At 35.7% G+C, this 19,889-nt stretch overlaps 1 protein-coding gene across 1 annotated transcript in view; it reads left to right on the top strand.

Moving 5' to 3' along the window:
- The window catches only part of LOC149846990 (shikimate kinase 3, chloroplastic-like), a 40,552-nt gene extending 24,800 nt beyond the window's left edge, over positions 1-15,752 (top strand). The window contains exons 6-10 of the mRNA XM_089998244.1: positions 13,093-13,175; positions 13,258-13,387; positions 13,525-13,603; positions 14,954-15,018; positions 15,149-15,752. Coding sequence (XP_089854370.1) covers positions 13,093-13,175; positions 13,258-13,387; positions 13,525-13,603; positions 14,954-15,018; positions 15,149-15,208 — 417 coding nt within the window. The 3' untranslated portion in view covers positions 15,209-15,752. The remainder of the gene's footprint in view (positions 1-13,092; positions 13,176-13,257; positions 13,388-13,524; positions 13,604-14,953; positions 15,019-15,148) is intronic.
- Positions 15,753-19,889: the final 4,137 nt, after the last annotated feature.

Here is a 19,889-nt window from a genome sequence, read left to right as displayed (position 1 = left end):
CTTTTACGCTTTATACCTGCCCCTCAAGGCACAAAGGCCCTCGCCTTGAGGCGAGGTGTGCTTTTTGCGCCTTGAGGCACGTTTTTAATAACACTGCTACATACCAAACATCATTCACAATGCATCAAACATAAACCTTCTAAGGGGTACAATCACTAGAACCCACTAGGGGGCAAAAACAATCTATTTTGTATGATACATTTTTAGAGAAAATGAGTTAACGAACACAAATATCTAAGATCATTCTCAAGCATAATCAATCGAGTATGTTTTTCAAAGAATTAGTTTTGCACAATGAGAGAAACATCTTAAAGTCGACCATTGAAACCACATAAAATATGGGACATGAACACGTCGATATACAAAATATCCACGGTATTACCAAAGAGTTAAAAAAACATGATGACTTAAGGTATACATCATACAAGATTCTAAAGTTTTTAAGGAACACATAAAATCCATATAATATACCTAAAAATCATGTTTTAACACATGCCTAGAATCACCAATGATCATTACGATAAAACCAAATACATACTACAAAGGAATTAGCAACATGAAAGACATATAAGCATAATATTTAAGATTTTAAAGGAAAAACACATACTCTTGTAAAATATAATTTTTATGACAATATGCATAATCAAAACAAATATTTTATGGAAACATGCTTACACACAAGTTCTAATAATTAATTTAAAAACCTATTCATTTTTAACATATTTAGCAAGAAGATACTACATTTCAAGTACATTTTCAAATGCATACCATAAATATTTAAAATAGAGAATTTAAATAAAATACATACCGAAATACAAGAGTCTTGAGTCCAAGCCGTTCATCTATTCAAATCTTTCTTTCAAAGCACAAACATGAACAATTTACCGAGACCAAGTTACCTTGCTCTGATACCATGTCACAAAATGGTGCGGATTCCAATGCACTCTATGATGTTCTCCAAGTCTCAAAACATCATACATTTAAACAACAAATTTAAGAATCAAAAGACACATCAAAATGTAAATAAATAATTTTATTCATGATGGACATTAAAAGAAATACAAAATAAAATTACATTCAAACCTCACTACAATGCACTCAAAGAAAAATAAAACACAATCCTAATACTACCCATCACTCTCTCAACTTACACATTCACACACACCCTTTATTTATAGAGGAGAAGGAGAGAAAGAAGTAAAGGAAGGGAAGCCTCTTTTAAATTGTAATTTATAAGACAATGTATTTTCTATATATAAAAGAAGATAATATACATATATATATTTCATATATGTATATGTATTCATCTACTTGTATATATAAAATATATATTTCTTTATTGTATTGGCTGTAGGGGTATTTTAGTCATTTCTATATTTTACGCATATTCATGTTTTTTAATATGATTGTAATTCCTCTTTTTTATTTTTTTTTTGTATTTTTTTTCATTTCTTATTTTTGTTTTTTTTTATATAATGTTTTTGTACACAGTCAACAATCAACCATTGACTATGTACACAGTTTTAAAAATATAGACGTTGGGCTGATTCCCAACGTCTCTAATAAGAGCTGTTGGGAATAGCCCAACGTCTCTTAAGTTTGCTTATAAATAAGGGCTATGTGAGCCCATTGTATGAATGTATTAAAGTAAGGAGTTGTCTCCTTAAGCTTATAAATATTGTGCATTTATTGCACTTTCTTTGGTGTAAAGCTTATAAACACTGCATTTATTGCACTTCTTTTGTGGTGTAAAGCTTATAAACACTGTGCATTTATTTTGTGTATTAAGTATTTGAAGTATCAAGTTATTTGAAAACTTGATTTTTTGCAAGAATTCTTCACATGGTATCAGAGCAAGGTTGGAGAAAAAAAAAGGATTGTGTGGATTCTCACTTTTTCGAGTGCATCGAAAAGCGTGCCCTCGATTTATTTTGGTAATTGAAGTGGATTCACTTGTTCATCCAATATTTTAGAAGACTCTTCTATCAAGAAAGGTCTAAAAATCCTTTGTGGTACGTATTCTTTTTCATCATCTCTCCTCTCTAATGGTTGAAAAAGACTCTCATTTTTCTCTCGACTTCAAACTCAATGGGTCCAACTATCACGTCTGGGCCGGAAACATGGAGGCTCATATTAAAGGAAAAGGACTTTGGGGTTATGTTCAAGGCTCGATTCCCGAACCGGAGCCAAAGATAACCTTGATGGAGAAAAGAGAAATAAAAATCCTTGAAGGCGAAGAAAGAGAGCCAAGGCTCTTGAAGACTACACCAAAAAGCATGAAGAATGGGAGATGAGGAATTTTAAAATCCTCTCATGGATTTTCTCATCCGTAGAAACAAAAATTAACGCCAATATTATCAAGTTTAAGAAGGCTTCTCAAGCGTGAGAGTACCTTGAGAAGATGTACACCTCTAGGGATCTGTCTCATAAATATTACCTCTAAAAGAGCGCTCTAACTCTTCGTCAAAGAGAGATGACTATAAGAGAGTATTTTGCCGAACTCTCTTCTATTTGGGATGAGCTTGCTATGCTCGAACCCAAGTGGAGTGGAGAAGCGATAGAGCTTCGTTATAAACAATTGGAAGAAGATAGATTTTTTAATTTTTTGAATGGGCTTAGGCCTGAATTCTAACAAATCCGAATTTCTCTTTTATCCGCCTTCACTTCCCCCTCTCTTGAAGATGTAATTACTAAACTAAGTGGGGAAAAGACTCGTATGGATATAAGCAAGAACAACCCAAGTGTTCTAGCTACACCTTCCTATAATGAAGAAAATGAAGGAGTTAATGTCGTCTCAAGACCGGGGAGCAACTTAAGGACCTACAGGCCTCCTCACTTCAAGAATCAAAACTCAAATGGTCAAAGAGGGAAGAAGGATTATAGCAAGCTTTTATGTCATTTTTGTAAGGAACCGGGGCATATCAAGCCTATTTGCCCAAAGTGGAAAAAGTTACTTGCCATGGCTATTACATCCCAACCTCAAAAGGAAGAGTGCTCGTCATCTTCAAATGGAGCTCTTTCATTGCAACAAATCGTGGATGCACTTCAACCTCTTTTAAAAGGGGCTATTTCTGGAGCCGCCATGTCAACCTCTTCTCCTCCCAGTAAGACCTCTTGGCTTTTAGATTCGGGTGCTTCTTTTCACATGACCCCAAGTTTTAGTTCTTTTTCCGAATACTCAAAAAATCCCTCTCCATCTTTTGTTTCAACTGTGGATGAAACATCTCTTGAAGTAAAAGGAATAGGAAATTTTGAAAAACAAGGGTTCTTTATTCTAAAAATTAGATTTATACCAAAATTAAACTTAAATTTGCTTTCTGTTTCTCAACTCTCGGATCATGGGTGTGATATAAAGTTCTCATCTAACAAATGTTGGATACAGGATCGCCGGTCTGGGAGATTGATTGGGGAAGGCTCTAGGAAGGATGATCTATACTATGTCGATTCCCTTCAAATTCCAAAGAACCCGTTTTGTAATGTTGTCCAACAAAAGGATATTAATGTGTGGCAAAGAGACTTGGACATCCAAATATTGCAAAAATTTCTCATTTACCTTTTGTTAAAAGTCTATGTAAAAGTGATTTAACTTGTGATGACTGTATTCTTGGGAAAATGAAAAAATTGCCTTTTTGTGAAAGATCTATGTTTACAACAAGACCTTTTGAAATTATCCATTCGGATGTATGGGGACCGGCACCCGTCCTATAAAAAAGAGGCTTTGCATATTATGCCATTTTTGTTGACGACTACACGAGATATTGTTGGATTTATTTTCTTAAACACAAATATGAAGTTTTCTCAATTTTTAAAACCTATCATATGATGATTAAAAATCAATTTAATGAGAATCTAAAAATGTTAAGAACTGACTCTGGTGGAGAATACCTTTCAAGTGAATTCAAAAATTATCTTGAAAGTCATGATATTCTTCACCAAAGATCTTGTCTCAAAACCCCTCAACAAAATGGATTAGCCGAAAGGAAGCATAAACATATAATAGAGACAACTCGAACATTACTTATTTCTCAAAACATTTCAAAAGGTTTTTGGGCTGAAGCGGCTTTAGCATCTGTCTATTTGATAAATCGACTACCTTCTAAAAACTTGAACAATATCTCACCTTTTGAAAAATTATATACCAAAGAACCCGACTATAGTCGGTTGAAAATTTTTGGTTGCAAATGTTTCGTTCTTACTGACAAGAATTACAATCTTTCGCCAAAAGCCATTGCTTGTGCTTTTCTTGGATATTCTGAAACCCCAAAAGGGTTTCATTGTTATGATATTGAGAATGACAAGCTATATGTTTTCAGAAATGTGAGTTTTCTGGAAAATGTTAATGGTTTTGAAAGGAGTGAACCCTTTGAAGAAAACATGGATTACTCCTTTTTATTAGAAATGTTAGCACATGATGATGATGATAGTGATGACGATTTCATTCATAATGACATCAATGATAAAGAAGATGGCTCTTCCCATCCACCTATCTCCCAACATAGAAGTGAAGGAGCATTGAGAGATCCTATAACATATACCATAGAGATAAAAACAATTTTAGGAGTACAATTGAAAAATTCAGTGAACCTAGTGGGTCCAATTCAACAAATGATGAAAACCTATGAAGAACTGAGAGAAGTAGAAAGATGCCTTCTAGGTTTATTTCATATGATTCATTTACTCCTAAACATAGAGCCTGCCTTAGCGCCATTCATTCCTATATAGAACCCAAAAACTTCGAAGAAGCCAAAAAGAATGATGAATGACTGAAAGCAATGGAATGTGAGCTTTCAGCTCTCAACAGGGCAAAGACTTGGGAGTTCCAAGATCTTCCTAAGGATAAGAAAGCAATAGGGTGTAGATGGGTATTTAAGGTAAAAACTAAGAGCGATGGATCTCTTGAGAGATATAAGGCTCGATTACTTGCAAAGGGATATAGTCAAGAATACGGGATTGACTATGAAGAAACTTTTGCCCCTGTGGCCCGAATGGTCACTGTCCGATGTCTCGTTACTGTTGCCTCAATCAACAAATGGAATATCTATCAAATGGATGTTAAAAATGCCTTCTTAAATGGTGATCTGAATGAAGAGGTATATATGGATGCTCCACCAGGAATGGAGACTCCCAAAGGGAAAGTGCTTCGTCTTTGAAAAACACTTTATGGTTTAAAACAAGTCCCTAAGGCTTGGTATGATAGATTTAACTCCGTAATGTTAGAAAATGGTTTTTCTTCCTGTTTCACTGACACTGCCTTATTTGTTAGAAAAACCAATGCAGGGATTGTCATTCTGCTCTTATATGTGGATGATATGCTTATAACTGAAAGTGATTCTAAAGGGGTTAAAAGCATCAAATCAATTTTGAAGGATAGGTTTGAAATGTATGATTTGGGATTTCTAACTTATTTTTTGGGTATTGAAGTAGCTTACTCTTATAGAGGGCTATGTCACATGGGTGCGGGTGCGGGCGCGGGTGCGGGTGTGGGTGCGGGGATTCGGCACTTCCAAAAAACTCGGGTGCGGGGGTGCGGCAGGGGCAAAAATGTAAAATGTAAAATATATATATATATATATATATATATATATATATATATATATATATATATATATATATATATATATATATATATATAAGGGGGTCGGGGTTTCCCCACAGGTTTTTCTGTTGTCAGCCGTGACAGCAGATTTTTTTTAAAGACAGACAGCAGCTGCCTGTCAGCTGTTGACAGACAACAACTGTCTGTCAGCCCTGACAGCAGATTTTTTTTAAAAAAAAATTCAAATTCGCAGCCCATTTCACAGGGCAATTTTTTTTTTTAAAAAAAATCCAAAAAACAAATGGACCTAAATGATCCTGGGTGCGGTCAACGCACCCAGGATCGGGTTGACCGCACCCGGTGCCGCACCCGAACCCGCACCCGCACCCGCGTCGAGTCGCGTCGACGCGGGTGCGGCACCCTGCTAGCCGAATCCCTGTGACACAGATAGAGGGTATTTTTTATCTCAAACTAAGCTTGCTTCTGAGATTATTGACCTGTCAGGTATTATAGATGATAAGGCTTGTGAAACTTCTGCTATAGTAGGAGCCAAAATGAAGATTGATGATGGTATTCCTCTTTCCGATCCCACCCCCTACAGACAACTTGTGGGATCTTTGATGTATCTGAGTATTACTAGACCAAATATCTCTCATGCAGTTCATACTGCAAGTCAGTTCCAACATGCACCAACATCAGTTCACATGAGTGCCATCTTGCGGATTATGAGATACATAAAAGGCACACTAAAACAAGGGAGTATTCTTATCCTCTTCTTCTGAATTAAAATTGATTGCTTATACTGACTCTGACTGGGGAGGTGACCCAAATAACCGTCACTCCACCACTGGTTTTTGTGTGTTTTTAGGAGACTCGCTGATTTCATGGAGATGTAAGAAGCAACAAAAAGTGTCTCTATCCTCAACAAAAGCTGAATATCGTGCCATGACGACTACTACCATGAAAATTGTATGGATTCATCATCTATTAGAAGACATGGGGATCTCAATAGAAGGGCCCACCAAGCTATGCTGTGATAACAAGAGTGCAATATACATTGCCAAAAATCATACTTTTCATGAGCGGACTAAACACATTGAGATGGACTGTCATTATGTTCGGGAAGCGTATCTGAAAGGAGTTATAGATCTTCCATATGTAACTTTAGAATATTAGTTGGCAGATTTCTTCACCAAAGCTTTGTGTGCTCCGCGGTTCAATTTCTTCCTTGGCAAACTTTCGATCATCTTGCCCTAAATTTGAGGGGAGGTGTTAAATTGTAATTTATAAGACAATGTATTTTCTATATATATTTTATATATATAAAAGAAGATACATATACATATATATATATATATATTTCATATATGTATATGTATTCATCTACTTGTATATATAAAATATATATTTCTTTATTGTATTGGCTGTAGGGGTATTTTAGTCATTTCTACATTTTACGCATATCCATGTTTTTGAATATGATTGTAATTCCTCCTTTTTATTTTTTTATTTTTGTAATTTTTTTCATTTTTTATTTTTGTTTTTTTTATATAATGTTTTTGTACACAGTCAGTGGCTGACTGTGTACAGTGTACAACAGTCAACCATTGACTGTGTACACAGTTTTAAAAATATAGACGTTGGGCTGATTCCCAACGTCTCTAATAAGAGCTGTGGGAATAACCCAACGTCTCTTAAGTTTGCTTATAAATAAGGGCTATGTGACCCCATTGTATGAATGTATTAGAGTAAGGAGTTGTCTCCTTAAGCTTATAAATATTGTGCATTTATTGCACTTTCTTTGGTGTAAAGCTTATAAACACTGTGCATTTATTGCACTTCTTTTGTGGTGTAAAGCTTATAAACACTGTGCATTTATTTTGTGTATTGAGTATTTGAAGTATCAAGTTATTTGAAAACTTGATTGTTTGCAAGGAGTCTTCACAGCCTCCCAACGGCTAGAATCCTAGTCGTTGGGACTAAGTCAACTTGTTTGACTTAGTCCCCAATATATATATATATTTTAATAAATATACATATACATATATACATATATATATATATATATATATATATATATATATATATATATATATATATATATATACAAAATGATACATTTATTCTTAACAATAACAAGCCATTTTCTAATACTCCATCTGAATTTTCATTACGGAACATAATCTGATGTTCAACTCATGATGAGCAAAAAATAAAGTAACAAAACTGAGAGCACATCACCAGAATATCTTCTCACAATGTTTTCCACACTTCTACGAGAGTCTTCTCACTATAGGTATGGTAGATAATAGATGACAAAAAGAAGCCAATGATACACCAACTATGTCACATGGGTGCATTCTACAATATCAGTGTAAAGCAAGGTTGTTAAATGCGATGTGGCGAAGCGAGGCGTTAAAGCGTAAGCTTCATGATCAAAATAATAAAATATATAATATTAATAAAATAATGAAATTTTATTAATAATTTTACCGTAAAACATAGATGATAAAGAACATTCATTTTTCACTTTAGCATCATGATAAAAATGCAATATGTTGCTTTGGCATTATATTGGCATTTTTAAATATCTTGCTTTTGGCATTATATCAGTATTTTTAAATATCGCTTTGTATGTGTGTTTTTAAAACACACATCATCAAATTTGGCCCGAAACAAATTACCCCCCCCCCCCCCCCCCCACAACCTCCCTTTCTTCCCCCGCAAGCTTCTTTCTCTCTCTCTGGTTCTCATTCTGATCGTCGATTCAATCTATCGTTCTTGCCCTAATTTGCATCTCCAATCAATGATGGACACCACCTCCTTGCTCTCCTACTTGGAAAATCTCAAAATCAAAAACCTCCGTCGGGACTTCACCGCCTTCTTTCAGCCTCTCCTGCAACACCAGAAGGAGAAGCAGAAGAAGAAGAAAAAGGGGTGCTTCTGCAGAGCGTCTTCTGTTTCAGAACTCGCTCGCCGTCTTCCTCGAAGCTGGAGATTGTAGAGTTCAGCAAAAATCGTAAGATTTTTGGGGATTTCGTGAGGCAGATTTCTTTTTTTGGCATTCTTTTTGAGTTTAAATTTGCATTAATTTTTTTTTGTTACGTAAGCAGAGCGCCTTCTGTATAAGAAGATTCAGAACTCACTCGTCGTCTTCCTCAGAGTTGGAGATTGCAGAGCTCAGCAAAAATCGTAAGATTTTTGAGGATTTTTAGTGTTTCGTGAGGCAGATTTCCTTTTCTGGCTTTATTTTTTAGTTTAACAGAGAATTTGCGTTATTTTTCTTTTTTGTTACGTAGGCAGAGTGCCTTCTGTATCAGAACTCGCTCTTCGTCGTCCTCAGAGTTGGAAGTTGCAAAGCTCAGCAAAAATCGGTATGATTTTTGGGGATTTTATACTGTCTCGTGAGGCAAATTTCCTTTTTGGCATTCTTTTTGAGTTTAGCAAAGAATTTGCATTATTTTTTTTCGTTGCTGAGCTCTGCGTGGAGGTCGGGCCTGGTTGACGCTGATGCTTACGCCTTAGAAGCGAAGCGCGTCTCGATGCGAGGCGCACGCTTCACCCATGTGAAGCGTGCGCTTCAAGATTCAAACGCTTCACTACAACGCCTCAGTACCTTCAGCGTGCGCTTCGCCTCTGAAGCGTACGCTTCAGGTACTGAGGCGTTCGCCTCTCACAACACTGGTGTAAAGGGCATGATGAGGAAATTTCTAAAATTATGGGTATGGCGTGTCTGTCAGTCATGAAATAAAAGTTGATAACATGTCAAAGATACATATTTAAGGACTGGTAATTAACAGTCAAATACTTAACACTAGATAATTTTGATCCTACATGTTGATCACAAGTTAACTGGACCATAAAATGGATAAAATTGACAGTTTTTTGTTTAAAATTCATTTGGCCTGTACTCAACTACCAATAGCAGTGTCATAGCATTGCGAGGGTATGGCAGCCTAGTAGAAGTCCACTTGTTATATAGTACACACATCATTTGTCTAGTGGCACAATATCCTATTAAAGACTTTAAGTGGACAATGTTCAGGGCCTCTATGCGGACAATTCCTAGTGATGGATAACAGTAGATGAGAAGGCCTAGTTGGAGGAAGAGATAATATAATATTTGGTTCTAGAAACAAAAAGTATAGTTAAAGAGAAGGAACTCATTAATGAAACTAACCAATTTGGTATGCAGTAAGACCTAAAGATTATGACACTGGAAGGGACACATATCTCTTTTGCATGTAAAATTGTTCAAGAAAAATATACAACAACAAACAAACAACAACTACGCCTTCATCCCAAAACAATTGGGGTCGGCGATATGAACCAACAAAGAAAATCATTATGGGTCTTCCACATGAATCCTTCTCCTCCATTCATTTCTATCCAATGCCATGTCCTCGGTGAGGTTCAAAGCATTCATATCCTTTCTTATCACCTCCATCCATGTCTTTCTAGGCCTACCCCGACCTCTTTTAACTAATATATTTTCCCATTTCTCCGTCCTTCTAACTGGAGCATCATTAGGCCTTCGTCGAATATGTCCAAACCACCGTAAACGATTCTCTTTCATCTTATTTTCAATGGGTGCAACGCCTACCTTCTTACGTATCTCCTCGTTCCGAATCTTATCTTTTATTGTATTTCCACACATCCATCTCAGCATACGCATCTCAGCTACACTCATTTTTTGAATATGATGTCTCTTGGAAGCCCAACATTCCGTACTATATAGTAAAGCGGGCCTAATAGTCGTCCTATAAAACTTTCCCTTCAACCGCAATGGCATTCTACGATCGCACAACACTCCAGTTGCACTCTTCCATTTCATCCACCCAACCTTTATCCTATGATTTACATCTCCATCAATTTCTCCATACTTTTGAATGATAGATCCCAAATATTTGAAAGAATCATCCACCGGTATTTCGTGCTCACCAAGCTTCACTACACTCCCATCACTACTTCGTTGCTTACTAAATCGACATTCCATGTATTCTGTCTTACTCTTACTCAACTTAAAACCTCTTGCTTCCAATGTCTGTCTCCATAATTCTAACTTAGCATTAACCCCAGCTCTAGACTCATCAATCAAAACAATATCATCAGCAAACAACATACACCACGTCCCATTTTCTTGAATTGATCTCGTAAGCTCATCCATCACTATAGCAAATAGGAAAGGGCTTAAAGCAGATCCTTGATGTAACCCAACCGTTATAGGAAAATTGGTTGTCACCCCTCCACAAGTGCGGACATTGGTTACTACTCCTTCATACATATCTTTAATTATACTAATGTACTTGAGAGAAACACCTTTCTTCATCATTGTCCACCAGAGAACGTCCCTAGGTACTCTATCGTAAGCCTTCTCCAAATCAATAAAAACCATATGCAAATCTTTGTTCCTCTCTCTATTTCTCTCAATAAGTTGTCTAAGAAGATGTATAGCTTCCATAGTTGATCTTCCAGGCATAAAACCAAATTGATTCTCCGATATCATGACAATCTTCCTCAACCTAGACTCAATCACCCTCTCCCAAAGTTTCATAGTATGACTCATGAGTTTTATACCACGATAGTTTGTGCAATCTTGTATATCACCCTTATTCTTATATAGAGGCACCAAAGTACTCTTCCTCCACTCATTAGGCATCTTATTTGTCCGCCAAATCTTGTTAAAAAGATTTGTCAACCATTCTAAACCTTTCTCTTCCAAGCATTTCCAAGCCTCGATAGGTATACCATCTGAGCCAACTGCCCTTCTTGATTTCATTTTCTTCAAAGCCTCTGCAATTTCTTTCTTTTGAATCTTGCGCATGAAGTCACGATTCATCTCATGAAAAGGAATTGAAAAGTCTCCAAGATCCTGAGCATGACTTTCATTAAATAGCTTATCAAAATAATCTTTCCATCTCTCCTTAATCTCCTCATCTTTGACTAAAACCCTTTGCGTTTCATCTTTGATACATCTAACCATACCCAGATCCCTCGATTTCCTATCTCTCATCTTTGCAAGCTTATAAATATCCTTCTCACCCTCTTTGGTATCAAACTTGTCATAAACCTTCTTATATACCTTATCCCTCGCGTTCCAAACTACTTTTTTAGCTTCATTCTTTGCTATCATATACTTCTCCAAATTCTCATTATCACGATTTTTACTTAAATTTCTATAACACTCTCTTTTAACCTTAATAGCTAATTTGACATCCTCGTTCCACCACGATGTATCCTTACCTAGCGGTGCACCGCCTTTAGACTCACCCAATACCTCCTTAGCCACCTTTCTCATGCCACCCGCTATCTTATTCCACATAGATTCTGAATCCTCCTCGAGACACCAATCAACTTCCTTAACTACCCGCTCTACAAACATTCCTTGTTTAGCTTCTTTCAGTGCCCACCACTTAATTCTAGGATCTATCATATGTCTATCCCTTTTGCGGTATTGTCTAATTCAAGAAAAATATACATATTATAAAAAAATGATAAAATAACTGAACTAATCCTGGGTACCTGTAAGAGTGGGATGAAGTAGCTAAGCCTTTTGGGGAGTATATTACCTCATGAGAGCCAATCCATTCCTACAATCTTATGAGTGTACTCTATGATAGGGGGACACCATCACAGCATCATCTAGGCTGGGTTCTTCATTATTAAAATAACAAGGGAAAAAAAATACTGTCCTGTCACTAATAATATCATTAGTTGGTCAGTGAAACTAAAAGTAAATAATAGAAACCTGTGTTGTTCTTTTGTTGAAGTCTAATTCATATTGATTCAGCAATGGATTAATATAGGTTTGCTGTTGTAAAATGTGAATATAGCAGGGGATCCCTTATGAAAAGGACAAACAAGGAAAAACTACTGCAATATTTTGAAGATAAAATGCAAGTCCATATTACTTTATCTAGGCTGTAGGAAAGCTTTCTTAAGACTTCAACTGCTCTTAAATGACCTCTTGACCATTGGCTGCCTTATTAAAGCCTTGTCTTCTTGTATTGGGCATGACTACCTACATTGGATAAACTTATGCTCATTGCTAGAATAGAGACAACTGGGTGAGTGGTTTTCATGATAGAAAACCAAATAAACTGGGTCAGTGACTTCGATGCAAAAGCGTGGTGGGGGAGGATACTGGAGGCAAGGTGAAGAGATGAAACCATTTGTGGAACGAGCATGAGTAAAATGATCATTTCGACGAAGTTGTCATGGTGTTCCACGAGCAAGCAGCTAGAAAAGATTCCCTTATGTTTATCAATTATATTTTGTGTTGAAGTTCTTTTTTTGGTATACAAGCAGCTGAACTTACTGGTGATTTAGCCTCACCATGGATTTGATAGGCATCTCCTTTCACTTTGAACTTGATGCTCTCAAAGAAGTTTGATATTATGGTGATCACATTTAATGTGGCAATGATGCCCTTTTTCCCCAGAAATACTCTGCGATTATGTGCTAATTGAATGTTATTTTTAAACTATCCTATTTGCAGAATATTTGTTATTTATTGTTGTTGGTACATGGATTTATAGTTCACTTTTATCCTCCAGAGTAAGGTGTTAAAAGACTTGTCTATGATGAGGCGACTAGTGGTTGCAACTGGAGGTGGTGCTGTCATACGACCAATAAATTGGTAACAATTCCAACACCCTCCATTTTCTGTGAGTTTGATTAGATTTTCAAGGATAACACATTTTCTTGCATTGAATTGCCAGGAAATATATGAAGCAAGGTACCACTGTCTGGTTAGATGTGCCTTTGGAAGCTCTAGCCAAGCGAATTGCAACAGTTGGGACGCATTCACGTCCTCTCCTGCATCATGAGTCTGCAGATGCATATACAAAGGTTGTCTTGCATTCTTTCTTATTTTCAACATGATTGTTTATGTGAGTTCATACTCACTTGCAGAACTTTTTAGACTGATAACAATGTTGGCTTATAATGTTTTCTCTTTATGACCGACATTTTCACTATCTTGGCAGGCTTTTCTACGGCTCTCAGCACTTTCTGAGGAGCGAGCTGAAGCTTATGCAAATTCTGATGCAACAGTTTCTCTTAAGAGTATGTCCTTCGGAAGCATTTGCATTTTATGTTTGGTTGCATTCAAATGTGATTTGGAATCTCATGCAAATGAGAGAATGAAACTCATTTGCACAGTTAAGCAAACATATGATTTGGAATCTCATGCAAATGAGAGAATGAATTTCATTTGCATGGCTAATCAAACTTGTGATTTGGAATCTCATGCAAATGAGAAACAGAATGTAATTTGAAATCACATTTGAAGTGACTCTCGTGATCCAAATCACATGGTGGAAATCATGCGACTTCAAATCAAATTTGATTCCATCTCCTGTGATTCCAAATCACATGATGTGATGCAACCAAACATATTAATGTTTGGCCTCTGTTTTAGAATCCAGCACTCTATACAAGTTCGGAAATTGTACCAGATTCAGCATATCTGTGAATTGTGGCTATTGTTCGTACTTCTGCGAGAAGTAAAAAAATTTGATTCTATTACTCTCACTTTTTGTCTGTTTTGATATACCTGGTAAAAAGCTTTCTGTCAGATAGTCTTCATGTCCTCATTGTACCGGCCCCAACTACACCGTGTATTCATTGTTTCCAACTAGTTACTCAAGGGATTCCATACTCATGGAATGCCATTTTCTCATGTGCTAAATTTGGATAAACCTAGTTTATCCACCAATATATTGGAGGATGTTTGTGTATATTAGTGCTGAAACTCTTTAATGTCAGAGGTACAACTTAAAGATAAACTTGACTTAGGACTCGAAGTGGTAAACATCAAGTCTGAAACTGGGTCTGGGTCTGCCCATTGACTATGTAGGTTTTAATTATCATTCAATGCTTCACACAATACTTTTCCAATGGCACATTTTCCCAGGTAAAAAATCAGAGCCGACATGACTAGTCTAGGTAAGACTCATTAATCTTGCAAGACTGGGCTTAGTCTATGACAAGTTTCTTGATTTTAAGACAATCTCTGTTTACCCTAACCCTTTTGCACAAGCTTAACCAAGTCTAAGTTTGACCCTGTAAGTGTTGAGTCATTAATTTTAGTCAAATATTGTTTGTTGGTGTTTTGTCTGTACCTTCTAACAGCCCACAAGGGCTCCACTTACCTGGTAGGGGTGACATGTGAATGTCACCAAGTTGATGGGACGTCACAAGTTCGAAACCCATGGGTGGCATCCCTTGCCTCAAGGTCGAAGTTGGGGTTTACTCCCCGGTTGGCAGGGGGGACCTCAAGGGTTTACCAACTGGAGGCCAGCCAATGTGTTCCCTTGGATTATCCAAAAAAAAAAAATCTTTTGTACCTTTTAACTGATAATTTTCATTATTTTACTTTGATATACTGAGAATAGTGCCATTTTCTGTTTGCAGGTATTGCTTGCAAGCAAGGTCATGGAGACGTATCAGCTCTCATGCCGACAACTATTGCCATTGAGGTTATAGTGCTATTCACATCATTGATTTATTTCTCTACCTTGTTTCACAGCTTCAGCTATATGAAACAATCTCATATTCATCTTCCCTTACTCTTTTAGAAGTGTTCTTAGAGGATATTTCTTTTTCCAGGCACTAATAAAAATTGGTGACTTCATTTGTTGGAAGGATGGCAATGGGCAAATTTTCTGAGTCCTTAAAGGCGCTAGAAAACCATTGTTTCTTATGAGGCTTCTTCCTCCTATTTGTTCATTCTTATTAGATATCATAAATAGATCTCAGAAAACCTGTTGTATCCGGCTTCTGTTCTGCCGCATCGCCTGTACAGAGAATGAGTTATAGAGGTTTGAAAACTTATGAGATAATTCACCAATGGTTGAGCATGATTCCTTGGTTGTTTATTATGATGGCTTCCCATCAATGGGGTACTTTTTTTTTTGAAAGGCAAGCTGGGGTTAGGCAGACCCCTACCAGTTAAACAACTATACCATTGGGTTTTGAACCTGCAATCTCCCAACACAAGGTGACGTGCACTAGCTACTCCTACCCGGCAAGCAGAACCCCCGTTGGTAATCAATGGGGCACTTGTGAACGCATAATCCTCTGTTAATGTCATGTAGCCTCTGTTTGTAACAGCTTGAGATAGACCAAGATGTTGGGGGCAGGGATAACTGAATGTATACTGAATTCTTGGATTCAATTGGGTGCTAGTAAAGCATTTATTTTATATTTTAAAGGTTTTGGAGTTCCTTGGAGTGCATGATTGTGAGGTGTTAGTTTTGATTTGTTCTGCTGTTTTTTTTTTTATGAATAATGCAAGGGAATTCCCCTGGTTAATTTTCATTCATAATTTTTTTTTGTTAATTACAACACAATATATGTCTAAGCCTTCAAAATTCCCGCATCCTTCTTGGTGTTCAAAATTACCTGCCATCTGTCTACATTTGAAAAGTCCAAAACTGGAATACTAATTTAATAATCTTCAGACCTGGAAGCAAAAGAGCTGCTATAATGTTTCGGTTCCAGTCTCGTACTGCTGCAACTTTAATCTGTTCCAAACAATAGCAGTTCACAGTTTGAGTTTTAAGGCACTCCAATGAAGGCTGAATCCAGGATACCACAATAGGAAAACCCTCTTGTCAAGAAAACATTTCTTTCTCAACTTTCTAATCAAGACAAAATTTTCCTTGCAACCACTCAATATTTCTTTCTTCACTCCAGCAGGATTTGAAACTAAATCTTTATGAAATCTCTTGTTTCTTAAATACCAGATTTTCCTACTAAATAAGTGACACAATTCTCCAGTGTCTCTGAAACCAGCTGACTAAAATTTCTAGCGAACCATTTTTTCCAACTCCCATATAATGAAAAATATGCAATCGTCTAACCTAAAATTTTCTCTAAGAAATTGCCAAACATTGTCTGCAAAGATACCATCATCTGGCTAGTCTCAAGGGTGCCTTTAATTAGTGGGCTCCATGAGGGCTTGGGTGTCCATGACCCCACCTGGGGTTTTACTTCGCAGGGGGTTGGGCTCATTAAGTGACCCCGTTGAGGGTTTTTTGTCATAAAAGAAAAGAAAAATGACCGTACAATCTTTGTAAAATGTCATAATTTTGAAAATACCTCACTAGGGGTGATCAGGACCTGATCCTGACCCGACTTTGATCCGACAGGGATCGGGCCATCACTATTTTGGTCTGATCCCTATCCAAAGTCAATCCTAGAATATGGGTCCAGAATCGGGATCATACCTCACCCCTAGGAATCAGTTTTGGGATCGGGTCGGCTGACCCCTAGGAATCAGTTTTCACGGATGGAATCTTGTACAAATTGATCCCAAATTTGGAGTCGGTTTGGGTGGGACCGAAAAGAACTTTTTTTTTTGGGTTTTTTCTTAAATATGCCACTGGTGGCATTATCTCTGTAAACATACTACCTTTTTCTCTTCTAAATTCAACCTACAAACATTAGAATTTGAACAAAATCTACTTGATTGGAAAAATAAATCGATATTAGTTTCAGTTACTACCAGACTTATAACAAGGAACTCAATAGATATAGCATATTAAAAGAAACATGACTTAGAGTTCCTATAATGACTAAAACAAGATAGAGCGCGCAAATACAATTAACAAACAATAACCATATGAAACATCAATGGTGATAATGATGATAAGTTTACACTGTCATCAACAACATGTCTAGTTACTTAGAATTTGATTTTTTTTTTAATGAATGTCAGTGGGTTTAAATCTTTTTCATTTTTGTTACAGAAAACATAATGATGTAACTTAGATAAAGTAAGGTTTGTTAACGATGTCATATTATGTTATTTTATGAATGAGATTGAAGCAAAGGATAAAGTGCTGATTGCAAGAATACATCATAAGATTCACAACATGAAACTTTAAGTCTTACATCATATCTTCAACCATCTAAAGACAAAAAAATAGCAAAAAGCTATGCTCTTGTATAAATTCAATAACAAGTTCAAGTAATTCATCCAAAATGCTTCAAAAGAGTAAAATAAAACCCTAAATGAGACAACTGCATATTTCCATCATTTTCAATCTTTATCATATGTAATCAACCCCAAGTGACTCGACATCACGATCTTAAAAATAAAATAAATAATTAAATTTAAGTAATTCATTTCGTAGAACAATAAAATAAAACAATTAAAATATGTGCTTACTTTAGGAATCTCTCTCACATGTTTTTATCTAACTTGAGGTACACATTAATGTTTCTGTTATTGCTGCCAAAGAACTCCAAAATTGATTAATTACACATTTTTCTTGACTAAAAGTGGATTCTGAAGCAACTATGAAAATATAAACGACAAGAATATGACAAACCTTCCCAAGGATGTGATAAGTGACTGCATTTTTTTGACCAAATTACAACATAAAAAATTAGAGTCAATACACGTCTCTTGATTAACACTCAAATATTTATCAAGATCATCATCTTTTTTAGCATTTACTGATTTTTTCTATTGCAAATCAAGAATCAAAGTCATATAAGAGTTTGAATCAATAATATTAGAAACATCAACACTTGAAGGACCAATAACATTGCCATCTTTCTGTACATATATTCTATGCAAAAAAAGTAATGAATCTTCAACTAATTTGAGTTTCTTCATACATTTTTCTCTAAAAAATATCCTTGCGTATAGCCCACTTAACCCAACTATTTTAATTTTAGGGTCTAACACTGTTACAATAGCTAATAACAAAGTAAAATTACCCTAATACTTGTGAAATTTCTCCAACATTCTCTTTGCCATTTCTTGAAAATGTCCTTCTCTTACCTTTATATTCAATTTGCTTTTTAAGTTCTACTTTTCCAAACAAAATAAATTTGTAATTGAATAGTGTGTACTTAAAAATAAATTGGTCATCACATAAAAAATCTTCGAAATTTCACAAACATCCAAAAGTTTTTTCCATTGTTCAAAAGAAGGACATTACTCCACAAATTGGGTATCTTATGTCGTGAATCTTTCAAATACATATCTGAATATAAGGGCAACGCTCAACGTCAAATATGTTGAATTCCATCGAGAGGCAACATCAAAACACAATTTTTTCATGCTAGATATTTTAAACTCTTTTGCCAATTCGTAGAATTTATTAGCATGGTTTGTCAAAGCCTTCACATATTTCACACATGAAAACAACCTAGTTATCTCTTATTTGATATGCCTAAGACCATCTTTGACCATCAAATTCAAAATATCTACACAACACACATGTAAGAATTTTTCAGAAAAATAAAACTTCTTAGTTCTTGACATGTCTCTTAGCATTGTGATAAGTATATCATTGTTCGTTGCATTGTCTACTGTGATTGATACAACTTTGCTTTTAATATCCCACTATAGAAACAACCCTTCAATAACTGTGAAGAGACGATCACCAATGTGTGATGGGGGTGCCTTACAAAAGCAGAGAACTTTTTTTTACAATACCCAATCATCTTTAAAGTAATGCAATGTAAGACACAAATAACCCATATTTTGATTAGACTACCATAGATCAGTGGTAAGTAATACTTTATCCACTTTTGCTAATGCATTCATCATTTTCTTTTCATTCTTATATATTTTCATAATATCTTTCCTTACCATATGATGCCTCATTCTCTTATATTTAGGATTAGCTATGTTTATAACATGATTGAACCTTTGATATTTCACTAGAGAAAATATAAGATCATGCATGGGCCTCCCTTAATAAAACATTGTCAAATTTGTAGTTTGTTAAAGTTTCTCCACCTGTACTTAATTTATCATTTAACCTACTAAATGACAATAGCTACTGAGTCTCACCTGTATTCTCTTGCTTTAGACATTTTCGTAAATGCTTGTGATACTTTAAAGTTGACCCCTCGTTATTCACAGGATATCCCTTTTTGCACTTAGTGCATCTTGCTTCCATAACTCTATTTTCTAATTTGTAGATGTTCTTTTTTTTATGCATATTGTCACTTACATCTTCTATTTCTATTGACACTTCATTCTCATCATTCGGTACATAATCAATGTTATCGTGGTCATCACCTTCAATTATGGGTTGTTAAGACCAACAAGGAGTCGATTGATAATCACTTCTTGATTGACAATCTATAATTATGCAAATATGGGACACAAGCAAGTATAAATATAAACATGTGATACAATCAAGCAAATAGACAATGTGTGCGTGAAATATTTTTAAGAAAATAAATTAAAAAATATCAATAAAATAAAAAATTTACATAAAATATCAAAATCTAAAATAGAAAAAAATAAAAACCCACTATTTAAGACTCAAATTAACACCGGGCATACAAGCATAAAAGCAAAATAGCAAGAAATCACTAA

This window comes from Nuphar pumila, chromosome 2, assembly GCF_984573655.1.
Source record: "Nuphar pumila chromosome 2, dmNupPumi1.hap1.1, whole genome shotgun sequence".
Lineage (NCBI taxonomy): Eukaryota > Viridiplantae > Streptophyta > Magnoliopsida > Nymphaeales > Nymphaeaceae > Nuphar > Nuphar pumila.
Note: the sequence above shows the minus strand (reverse complement) of the source record. Positions and strands in the feature narration are given on the sequence as shown.